The sequence below is a fragment of the Pelophylax lessonae genome (assembly GCF_965119305.1).
Source record: "Pelophylax lessonae genome assembly, chromosome: 11".
NCBI lineage: Eukaryota > Metazoa > Chordata > Amphibia > Anura > Ranidae > Pelophylax > Pelophylax lessonae.
In genome coordinates this window covers 7,369,066-7,382,076 of record NC_138778.1, presented here as the reverse complement: position 1 = coordinate 7,382,076, position 13,011 = coordinate 7,369,066, and the positions used below count along the sequence as shown (strand labels likewise).

At 43.3% G+C, this 13,011-nt stretch overlaps 1 protein-coding gene across 2 annotated transcripts in view; it reads left to right on the top strand.

Annotated features, from left to right (window-relative positions):
• Positions 1-8,224, top strand: part of TMC6 (transmembrane channel like 6) — a 72,349-nt gene extending 64,125 nt beyond the window's left edge. For both annotated transcript variants that reach the window (XM_082272677.1, XM_082272676.1), the window contains 3 exons: positions 1,467-1,545; positions 4,092-4,187; positions 8,070-8,224. In XM_082272677.1, coding sequence (XP_082128803.1) covers positions 1,467-1,545; positions 4,092-4,187; positions 8,070-8,090 — 196 coding nt within the window. In that variant the 3' untranslated portion in view covers positions 8,091-8,224. The remainder of the gene's footprint in view (positions 1-1,466; positions 1,546-4,091; positions 4,188-8,069) is intronic.
• Positions 8,225-13,011: the final 4,787 nt, after the last annotated feature.

Genomic DNA, 13,011 nt, shown 5'->3' with positions numbered 1-13,011 from the left:
TGTTTATTGAAAAAACAATGGGAATATACTCACAAACATAGTATAATATCATGCAAAAAAATGAATGAATGAAGAGAGCGGCTCGGCGGCTGACTGCTCCCGCAGCATCCACTACACCGGCCGGAGGTCACGTGATACGCTCGACCAATCACTAGACGCGTTTCGATGTGTAGCACATCGTCCTCTGCAAATCACAGTTGTACACTTGCTCTAAAGATGTTGTTTGGATGAGTAGCAAAATGTTTAACAGATTAAGTCCATTTGAATGTGACCAACTACTTTTAGGGGTACCTTGTCCTGGATAGACAAGGACCTTCACAAACAAGTCTTTATCCAACCTATACTCGCAAAATCTACCATCTATCGGTGAGTAGATAACCAAAGGGGGAGACCCCGAACAAAGCACAAATCAAGCACTTTAGCACCTGCATGAGTTCAAGTGAAAAGATTCATCACGGCAACACGATGATATAATGGACATTGAGCCATATATTTATTTTCACCAATACTACAGCACTTTATGAGTTTTATGTATTGTATTATTTATTTAATTTATATGAAGTATTTCATTCATTCTATTATTTTATATGAATTTTTGATATATTTATAAACCAATTTAAGCAGCGCTGCAAATCACAGTTGTACACATTTCAAAAGAGCACTCAGCACTTTTACACTGCAGCTAGCAGCTTTTTACACACAATTCACTAGTATATTGTTGCACTCAAGCACTTTTTCCATAAGCGCAGGGTCCTCTCAGTCTCACATCTTTAGAGCAAGATTGATGAGACTTTTTTTTTTATATATATTTCTGAGAATTTTCTGTTGAATGTGATGAATTACTACGAGGTACAGGGAGATGACCTCTAAGACTAAAGCCCCGTACACACGTACCGATCGTCGGCATACAAACGTTCGTCTTTTCTCCCCGGGATGTCGGTGTCTGTTGAAAAGTGCAAAGACTGCCCAAGAATTTTGTCCTCCGACTGCAGAAGTGATGTCATGTAATGGTTAACTTTCCCTGTGTTTTTTCTTTTCTGAGCATGCCCAGTCTTGCAAATCTGCGGTCTGTCGGCAGAATTCTGTACTGACTGGCGAACAATCGTCCGTTCTGGTGTCGGCATACAAAAATTTTAATGCTTGCAAGAAAGACTCTTGTCCGCAGAATGTGCGCAGACAGCTGTCGGAGGCACCATACTAACAAGCGTACAATCGGCAGATCTTTCGTCCGCCGACGTTTGTATGCCGACGATCGGTACGTGTGTACGGGCCTTAAGCCCCGGTGAGCTGGACGAAACACGGAGAGCTGAGGCCATCCTACACTTATATTAAAAATTCAGTTGGGTCGGTAAAAATTCACTTGGGTCGGGAGTGTGGCGTTCTCCATACACAGAGGAACAGAGAGGTGTTCTAATTTCGGTAATCTGAAGAGAGAAATATTCTAAAGGTAATCTTTGTTTTTCCAGGGTGGTCATTTACTTCCATATCCAGATTGTAAATGGACAGAGAAAAGTCATCAGCTTGCTGAAGGAGCAGATCGCCAATGTAAGTCCATTTGTTACAGTAAGACAAGAATAGGAGAATCAGCGCAAAATATCTAAAATTGGTGAACCATAAATATTAATATTGAAATATAAAACAATCTTCTTAAATCCTCTAAAATATAATAAAATGTAAAAGTGCCAAAGTGCTCATGTGCCGAAATAAATATCAATAAATATGATGAACAATGATGCTGTTAAGTGGTGGTGAAAGGTGATCAATATAGGAAGTATGATAAATAATAAATAAATTAATATGCAACTGAGTGAATATCCTGTGAAAAGTGAACCACTGTGACCTTTCAGTTTCACAAGTGAATGAATAAATTCAACCATGTGTTGATAAAAATAAAATTACAAATGGTGGCAATAAATCTTTTAAACATTCAATAAATGCCTTATGAAGAGTGAACCACTGCGACTATTCAGTTGCACAGTGGATGAAATTTAAATCAAATGTCAGTGACAAATAAGAAAGCAAGTAGTGACACTAAGTATATCTTCACGTGCTAGATAAATACACCGCGAACAGCACAATACAAATAAATAAATATCAGTCCCAGAATAAAGTGCAAAAAGTGCACAAAATATGCTAAAAAGTGAAATGTTGAAACAAAGTTCATATGCGGTGCAGTGACACAGGACACTTCCGGTGACCCCCAGTGCGGACTTTGGTGAGCTAGGAATCCACAATTAAGTGCAATGGCCGCTCACCTCCATTAACACTCAGAAGAGCGTTTCAGGTATCAATGGTCAACCTGCAGACTTTAAAGCAGAGTTCCACCCTAAAATAAAACTTACCTCCATCTTCATGCCCGGGGTCACCTGAAAAACAAATGGATAATCGCAATTTTTTTTTTTTTTTTTAATTACCTGGTTTAGAAGAAAATGTACTCGCGTATCTTCTTCTTCCTTCCCTCGGCGGCCACGGCGATTCGTCACTTCCTGGCTTTGCAATGATTCCTGGGAGCTGAACGTCATCGCTCCCAGGAATCAATTCGCCTGCACCGGCCCCGACGTCAGTTCCGGTGCAGGCGCGGTCATCCTTTGCTAAACAGCTTCTGGGCATGCCCAGAAGCTGTGCAGGGATGGTGCTGCGGCACCGGAAGTGACGGCGGGGCCGGTGCAGTGCATCGTGGGACCGAAGAAGACGGAAGAGGACACAGAAGAGGATCGCGCTGGCTTCAAGCTGCCCACACCTGAGATGGCAGCGCTGGACAATACTTTTTCAAGGTAAGTATTTCTTCTAAAAGGTAAGTGCAACCCAGGACAGATCAGAGGCTAGCCATTGTGGAATGCACTAGCCCTGACTGTCCCGGGGGTATTTTTATTAAAAAAAGTATTCCCAGGGTGGAACTCCGCTTTAAAGATCAATCTCTCCTCTGCTGTATTCCTCAGATATATGGGTACACCGAGTACATCAAGTGGTGATCTTCTATAGTGACCTCGGTATGTAGCAACCGCTGTAAGATTCTTAGGGTACTCGTTTACCAGAGAAAAATATGGAGGACTCTCATAGTGTAGTAAATTCATGAAGTTTAATGAATCAAATTTAAAAATTGCACTTACAATCTTGCAGGGTAAAGTAAGCATTCAAGGAGATAGCGAAGGATCCCGCCGATGCTGTCCGTTCCGATACTTCCGATCTCGGCCGTAGACCGGAAGTGACGTCACCACAGCTTTTTCCGACGCGTTGTGTCACAATCACACGTGACTTTATCAAGGGTAACCGTCATCTCTTAGGTCTCTTAGTGGTGAGCATGTTCTATGCCTACAAACTAAATAGATCAGTCTGCAGTAATTCTTACAAACAGCCAGTGAAAAAGAACGATATGTAAAGTCCTTGTATGCAGCTTCCTATAAAAGAGACCACTCAAATGTCAGAATATGCATCTTACATTGGGAGGCCATATCCTCTATAACTAATCCTAATAAGTCTGATGCTAAAATCCTGGGGATCAGTCCTTGGAGACATGGGGAAATCTGTGTACAAAAGCCATTAAATGTATGATGGACACCAACTACCAGCAAGTGACCTGAGTTCACACTCACTGGGACAGTAGGACCTCACAGATATAGAGGGCAATTCCCACTTGTTTCCAGCACTTGATTGCCACCTCTCAGAGAACCCGCTTTGTGGAAAAAAGGCATCACCAATGCCCATCCTAATTGCCGCTAGTGGGATACAAATCTGTACAGCCAACTGCAAAAATCTATTGTAGTCACTTACCAGTGCTTGAATGTGGTGGCAGCACTCGTTTTTTCTTTATTAGGCTTTTTTCCCTTTATTTTCACCTGTGATCCTGCCAGTAACCCAATTTCCGTCCTGTAGTCTATCTATGGAGGATCAGCATTGTCACCCTTGTGCAAGAAGTGTATTAAGACTAGATAACATCTCCACCTTTCCCCATCTACACACTGATGATACAATGCTTGCACTGATGTAATCAAACATTTTATTATGTCTAAAGGTATACCTGGTATATCTGACTGGTGTTAAGCTGTAATCATGGTAGTTGTTAACTCATGTCTTTCTCCTGTCTGCTCTAGGAAGGTGAAGATAAACGCTTCCTGATTGAAAGACTCCATTCAGTATATAAGAAGAAAAGCAAAATTCACCGGGGTCAGAAATCACTGCAAGCCAGGGTGAGTCTACCATTGTAGCCCACACACCTGACAATTCCCAATAGTGGGAATATATTAGCAATGTAATTGAGGCAATTCATCTCTCAACATGAAGGACTTTGACTGGAAAGGTTTAGAAGCTTTAGTTCCTTACAACAGGAGGCCTTTTTCAGTTCTTGTACTGCACTTGGGGGAAAAAAGGAAAATCTGACATTCTTTAAATGAAAAATGCTATATGATCCTTTTAACTCTTCAGGCCAAGGCCCATGTTACCCTGTGGTCTATCAACTTTTCAACCAAAGACCCATATCACACTACGATCCAACGCTTCAACCTAAGATCCATGTCACACTATGATCCAACTCTTCAACCTTGGGCCCATGTCATACTATGAGCCATCATCTCTTCAACTAAAGGCTCATATCACAACTTGATCCATCAACTGTTCAACCTAAGGCCCATGTCACACAATGATCCATCAACTCTTCAAACTAAGGCCCATGTCCCACTATGACCCTACTCTTCAACGTAAGGTCCATGTCACACTGTGTGATCCATCAACTCTTCACCAAAAGTTTGTCACAGTATGATCCTTCCCTACACCCTAAGGCCCATGTCAGGCTATAATCTGTGAACTCTTCAACCAAAGGCCCTTGTAATATGACGTTCCTTTTATTCATCCTAAGGCCCATGTCACACAATAATCCAACTCTTTAACCTATGGCCTATGTCACACTATGAGCCATCAACTCTTCAACTGAAGGCCCATGTCACACAATGATCCATCAAATCTTCAACCTAAAGCTGGATACACACTATCCAACTTTTGTGGTTAGATTTCCTTCAGATTTACCCTTTTCTATGTAGTGTAAGGGCCTGCCAGATTGCATACAAATTGAAAGTGTTTAGGTTTGACCTCATATTACATGGTTTTGGTAAGTCTAAAGGAAAAAGTCTACAGAAAATCTTATAGTGTGTATGGCCCATTAGGCCTATATCACACTATGATCTGTCTCTTCAACCTAAAGCCCATATCACACTGTGATTTATCAACTCTTCAACCAAAGGCTCATGTCACACTATGATCCTTCCCTACAGCCTAAGGCCCATGTCATTCTATAATCCGTGAACTCTTCAACCAAAGGCCCTTGTAACATGACGTTCCTTCTCTTCATCCTCAGGCCCATGTCACACAATGATCCAACATCTCTTCAACCTAAGGCCTATATCACTCTATGATCTGCCTCTTCAACCTAAGACCCATGTCACACTATGATCCATCCACTCGTTAACCAAAGGTTTATGTCACACTATGATCCTTCCCTACATTCTAAGGCCCATGTCATGCTATTATCTTTGAACTCTTCAACCAAAGGCCCTTGTAACATGAAGTTCCTTCTCTTCATCCTCAAGCCCATGTCACGCAATGATCAAACTCTTCAACCTAAGGCCCATGTCACACTATGATCCATCATCTCTTCAACCTAAGGCCCATGTCACACAATGATCCATCAACTCTTCAACCTAAGGCCTATATCACTTTATGATCCATCAACTCTTCAACCAAAGGCCCATGTCACACTATGATCCTTCCCTACATCCTAAGGCCCATGTTATGCTAAGATCTGTGAACTCTTCAACCAAAGGCCAGTGTCACACTATGATCCATTAGCTCTTCAACCAAAGTCCCATGTCACACTATGAGCTGTCCATTCTTCAACCTAAGGCCCATGTCATACAATAATCCATCAGCTCTTCCACCACCCCTTGTCACATTATGATCCTTCCATTCATGCTAAGGTCCATGTCATACTATGATTCTTCCCTTCATATTAGCCCCATGTTACACTATGATCCCACTTATCTGATCCATGTCAATGTATGATTCATCAACTTTTCAATCAAAGGCCCATATCAGTCTATAATCTGACTCTTCAACCTAAGGTCCATGTCACACTATGATCTGACTCTTCAACCTAAGGGCCATGTCACATTAGGTAATTTGCCAATGACAAGATCATTAAGAGAGCAGAGAGAACACTAATTTGCTCCTGTTATATCCCTTTGTCACTCCTGCCTCCTTTGGGAGCGAGATTCTGCAGCCTTTCGGTAGGTGAGGGGTGATGCTATAGGGCAGGGGTCTCCAAACTTTCTAAACAAAAGGCCATATTATTGTCCTTCAGACTGCCAAAGGTGCTTCACCAAAGTATTAAGCAAAGGCTGTGATACTTATGTACATGGGATTTCTTGAATTTTTTATTTCAAACAAATTTCTTTTGCATTATCATTATGGGGGAGTGTTTGTAGAATTTTGAGGAAAATAAAGAATTTAATCCATTTTGGAATAAGTCTGTAACATAAAATTTGGAAAAATTGAAGCGCCGTGAATACTTTCTGGATGCTCTGTATATCACCTTCTACCTGGGGCATCTGTGTGGGATGTATGCACATCCCTCATCTCCACAAAAGGCACATACAGCTTTCAGTGAGGGCAGGATTTATTCTTAGCGAGCTTTAGATATTGTAAAATTTGGGGAGGTTATTTCAGTGGTGTAGAGCTTGTTAAATGAGTTTATGTCAACCAGGAAATGCATTTTCAGGGCTTGGTGGCCAACTTTTATTTTAAAATAAAGTCCCTATTTTCAGCATTTCCTACACAGGGTTTTCAGCTTCATACATCATTCCGTACATCATACATCAGAAAAAAAAAAAAAAAGGTCAAACTAATACCTAGCCTCCTTGCTTCTTCTTTGCAGCACCGCTGCTCAAGCCTTGTACCTTGGTCTTCCAGACTGACTAAGCACACCTGTGCTCACATACCACAGCTTCAGCTTTGTTTTGGCTCTTTAGTTGCAGCTTCCTGCTGCATGGTCCCACGGCTTTGGCCTCTTTTTTTAGTTCTCCTCGGACCTCTAGGTTCTCTGTCATTTGGCCTCGCTCAGTTTTCTGAACACAGAAGAACCTCCTGACTCCAGCATGGAGTACATTCTCCTGAGTAGAGCACACCTGTGTACTATTAAAGCCCTGACCTTCTGTCAAGCGTTTGATCATAATGGCTGTGCATACCTGCGCACACATGCTGGCGGTCTCCAGCAAGACCTGGACACTGGTTGAAAGGCTTCATCCCACCCAAGACTCTTTGAAGCCTTTGAACTCTAGATCCCAATTCGGGAATTACAAAACCTGGAAACAGCTTTAAACCCACCTTTCTCCATTTATCACACCCCTCCTCTGTGAATCATGTATCCCTTTTGCCCACTTTAAGGGGCCTTTTTAAACGAGTGGTCCGATCAGGTCTGCCTGTCAGTTTTTCAGATGGACCTGATCGGACCCTCCATTCACTCCTATGGAGCCGCTATGGGATCTGATCCTGCCCACCAGATTCAGACGGATGGTGAACCTATTTTCCATCCGTCTGGAGGATTGGATAGGATCGGGTGAAAACGGGACAGGCGGTTCCAGTTTCTGCATAGGGGAGAGCAGGACTCTGCACAGTTAGCAGAGACGGACCTGTCACCTGTCCTATTGAGAGCCCTGACCTGCTGTCAGGCCTTTGATTATAATGGCTGTGCACACCTGCACACACATGCTGCTGGTCTCCAGCAAGACCTGGACTCTCTGGGTGAAAGGCTTCATCCCACCCAAGGCTCTTTGAAGCCTTTGGACTCCTCCAGATCCCAATCCGGGAATTACAAAACCTGGAAGCAGTTTATCAGGGGATCGATCCCCCGCTGAGCAAAGCAGAGTCTGCCAAGCCCTTATACAGTGACAGAGCCTCGCACTGTTACCATATATTCCAGCTAGTGTGGATTTCACATTTTCTTTCATGCATTTGTGATATTTGAAGCTCAGGATGATCTTTTTTGCTTTTATACTGACAATGTTCACTATTTCCATCTACAGGCAGCTATGGGAAACGAATGATCGGAGCGCAGAAACGCAAAAATAAAATCCACTGTGAACGTGGCGCCGATCTCAGCCAAATGATTCGCCGTGCCATAGCTTGGCACCCGTAATGTGCGGCCAGATCCTGGATTGTTTCACTTTTAGAATCGGATCCTTTTTATATTACTCCTATTTATAATAAAAAATATTTGTTTACTGGGGATTTCCACTTTAAAGAGAATGTATAGTCTTATTTTTTAAGACGTTGAAAAGAGATCAGTTTTATATAAAATATATTATTATTGTGCATTTTGTTTTTAAAAAAATAAAAAAAATTAACTTGTGCTTATGTACAGTTTGAAATTATCCATGTAGATGTTGGCTTTACATTTGCAAACCTTGCTTCCTGTTTTGCAGTACTATATAGCAGGTGTGCTGCAAGTCTATGAGTTGGCCCAAAACAATCCACCCCCTGTGTGGCTGATCTCTAATGCCAGCAGTTCTCACCGATTCGGCAGAGCCTTTGCAGTAGGCAGTCCGACCTGCTTTTGACTGTACAATTATTTTGTATTTTTACTGTTATAGTAGTGTCATATCTATTACATAGTTACATACAGTGCCTTGAAAAAGTATGCATCCCCCTTGAAATTTTCCACATTTCACGTTACAACCAAAAACCTAAATGTATTTTTTTGGGGATTTTTTGTGATGGACCAACGCAAAGTGGCACATAATTGTGTTGTGAAGTGGAAGGAAAATGATAAATGGTTTTCCAAATTTTTTACTAATAAATATGTGAAAAGTGTGGCGTGCATTTGTATTCACCCCCCTTTACTCTGATACCTCTAACTAAAACCTAGTGAAACCAATTGCCTTCAGAAGTCACCTAATTAGTAAATAGAGTGCACCTGTGTGTAATTTAATCTCAGTATAAATACAGCTGTGAAGCCCTCAGAGGTTTGTTAGAGAACCTTAGTGAACAAACCACATCATGAAGGCCAAGGAACACACCAGAAAGGTCAGGGATAAAGTTGTGGAGAAGTTTAAAGCAGGGTTAGGTTATAAATAAAATATCCAAAGCTTTGAGCATCTCACGGAGCGCTGTTCACTCCACCATAGGAAAATGGAAAGAGTATGGCACAACTGCAACCCTACCAAGACATGACCATCCACCTAAACTGACCGGCCTGGCAAGGAGAGCATTCATCAGAGAAGCAGCCAAGAGGCCCATGGGAACTCCGAAGGAGCTGCATACAGCTAGAGCTACAATGGAATGGTTTCAGGGATCTCCAAACTATGGCCCTCCAGTTGTTCAGGAACTACAATTCCCACAATGCCTGGTCATGTCTGTGACTGTCAGAGTTTTACAATGCCTCATGGGACCTGTAATTCAGCAACAGCTGGGGGGGCCGTAGTTTGGGGATCCCTGGTTAAGATTAAAGTATATTCATGAGTTAGAATTGCCCAGTCAAAGTCCAAACCTAAATCACAAAAAGGAGAAAGAAGAAAGGGGGGGGGGGTGAATACAAATGCACACCACACTTTTCACAGATTTATTTGGAAAAAATGTTGAAAACCATTTATCATTTTCTTTCCACTTCACAATTATGTGCCACTTTGTGTCGGTCTATCACATAAAATCCCAATAAAATACATTTACATTTTTTGTTGTAACATGACTAAATGTGGAAAGTGTCAAGGGGTGTGAATACTTTTTCAAGCACTGTAGTTCTTCCATTTAGTTCAACCAATAAAAGGGGGAAAAAAAATAAAATGGGTCTATGTGCCTTTAACAGAGGGGTGCTTCTCCTACCCTCTGAGTCAGGATGACAGTACAGTAACCAAGTAACAGAGGGGCTCCCTTGCTACTCAGTCAGGTTGATGGTATGGTCACAGAGTAACAGAGGGGCTCTCCTACTCACTGAGTTGGAATGATGGTACGGTTTCAGAGTAACAGAGGGCCACTCCTCCTACCCCATGAGTCGGGATGATGGTACGGTTTCAGAGTAACAGAGGGCCACTCCTCCTACCCCATGAGTCGGGATGGTGGTACGGTTGCAGAGTAACAGAGGGGCTCTCCTACTCACTGAGTTGGAATGATGGTACGGTTGCAGAGTAACAGAGGGCCACTCCTCCTACCCCATGAGTCGGGATGGTGGTACGGTTGCAGAGTAACAGACGGGCTCTCCTCCTACCCCATGAGTCGGGATGATGGTACGGTTGTAGAGTAACAGAGGGGCTCTCCTGTGCTCTGAGTCAGGATGATGGTACGCTCGGCAAGTAACACGGGCACTCCTCCCACTCGCTGAGTCAAGATAATGGTGTGGTTGCAGAGTAACTGAGAGATGCTCCTCTTACCCTCTGAGTCAGGATAATGATACAGTCACAGAGTAGCAAGGGGGTGCTAAAAAATATGCACTGTCACTGTATCAATGACACTGGCAGGGAAGGGGCTAACAGAGGCGATCAAAGGATTAAATGTGTTCCCGTGACAAGACTGAGCACAGCAACAAGACACAAAGTAGTTATACTGCATCAGCAAGGTCTATCCCAGGCAAAGGTTTCAATGGCAGACTGGGGATTTATGTTGTGCTGCTCAAGCTCTTTTGTAGAAAGAAACAAGTAACTTTGGGGAGCGTAGACGCATTGGTTGGGTAACTTTGAGGAGCGCAGACGCATTGGTCGGGTAACTTTGAGGAGCGCAGACGCATTGGTCGGGTAACTTTGAGGAGCGCAGACGCATTGGTCGGGTAACTTTGAGGAGCGCAGACGCAGTGGTTGGGTAACTTTGAGGAGCGTAGACGCAGTGGTCAGGTAACTTTGAGGAGCGTAGACGCAGTGGTCGGGTAACTTTAAGGAGCATAGATGCAGTGCTCGGGTAACTTTGAGGAGTGTAGACGCAGTGGCCGGGTACCAATGAGGAGCGTAGACACAGTGGTTAGGTAACAATGGGGAACATAGACACAGTGATTGGGTAACGTTGAAGAGCATAGACACAGTGGTTGGTTAACATTAAGGAGTGTAGAGGCTGAGGTCGGGAAACATTGTGGAACGTAGAAGCAGTGGTTGGGTAATGTTGAGGAGTGTAGGCACAGTGGTTGGGTAACAATAAAGAGCGTAGAGGCAGTGGTCTGGTAATGTTGAGGAGCGTAGACACAGTAGTTGGGTAACATTGAGGAGTGTAGACCCAGTGATTGGGTAACATTGAGGAGCATAGACACAGTGATTGGGTAACATTGAGGAGCATAGACACAGTGGTTGGGTAACATTGAGGAGCATAGACACAGTGGTTGGGTAACATTGAGGAGTGTAGACACAGTGATTGGGTAACATTGAGCGTAGACACAGTGATTGGGTAACATTGATTAGCGTAGACACAGTGGTTGGGTAACAATGAGGACTGTAGACACAGTGATTGGGGAACATTGAGGAGCATAGACACAGTGGTTGGGTAACATTGAGGAGCGTAGACATGGTGATTGGGTAACATTGAGTAGCATAGACACAGTGATTGGGTAACATTGAGTAGCGTAGACACAGTGGTTGGGTAACATTGAGAAATGTAGACACAATGATTGGGTAACATTTAGGAGCATAGACACAGTGATTGGGTAACATTGAGAAGTGTAGACACAGTGGTTGGGTAACGTTGAGGAGCGTAGAGGCAGTAGTCGGGTAACGTTAAGGAGGGAAGACGCAGTGATTGGGTAATGTTGAGGAGCATAGAGGCAGTAGTCGGGTAATGTTGATGAGCATAGACACAGTGGTTGGGTAACGTTGATGAGCGTAGAGGCAGTAGTTGGGTAACATTGAGGAGCGTAGATGCAGTGGTTGGGTAATGTTGAGGAGCGTAGAGACAGTAGTTGGGTAACCTTGAAGAGCGTAGATGCAGTGGTTGGGTAATGTTGAGGAGAGTAGAGGCAGTGGTTGGGTAATGTTGAGGAGCATAGCGGGCAGTAGTCGGGTAACATTGAGGAGCATAGACGCAGTGGTCAACCAAAGGAACCTAATGCAGCAGATGAAAGACACATCATGCTTATTTCCCTTCCACATCAGAAGATGTCTAGCAGTGCCATCAGCACAGAACTGGTGGAAACCAGTGGGACCCAGGATTACCCATCTACTGTCCAGAGAAGTCTGGCCAAAAGTGGTCATTATGGAAGGTTTGCTCTCAAAAAGCTATCACTCCGATGTAGAAACAAAGCAAGTAAGGCTAAGTGAATTAATTATGTATGAAAACATAGGAACTGGGGTGCAGAGAAATGGCATTTATTTGCCCTTTAAGATCCTCCTACTGCAATTTGGTCACACCCATCGTTAAATGTGGTTTGGTGGGGGGGGGGGTTGTGGTTCCTGCATCTATTCTCTGAAAAACAAAGCCATGATAATGGGGTACTTTGACGCAGTAGTGGGCTTGAGCACGATATGGCCATATGGTGGGACCAAATCCCCATTTTTATTTATGGACTCTCTTCAGATTTGGTAGTAATTTCTTTTGCATGGTTGCGCTATTCTTTTTTAATATACATGTCTTTTGGTTCATAGCTGCAGCAGCTTTGGAAATACATGGGTATGCTCCCCCAAATTTTTTGCCTGTTTATTATGTATTCGGTCTGACCAGACTATCGAGGTTGAGCAGCCCTCCCCACCCCCCACACACACCTGTACTCAATCAGTGTCCACCATCAAGTGGATATAGGAGGAGTCCCCTGTAGTGCATTTGCACATCTTCCCCAGCAAGGAGTGTTATCTCCAAGGGTTAGAAAGGCTGGATTCATCTCTCTTTTTCATGGATAGTGTAGGACCCACTGATAATGGGGTACTTTGACGCAGTAGTGGGCTTGAGCACGATATGGCCATATGGTGGGACTAAACCCCCATTTTTATTTATGGACTCTCTTCAGATTTGGTAGTAATTTATTTTGCATTTGCGCGCTATTCTTTTTTAATATATTTATAT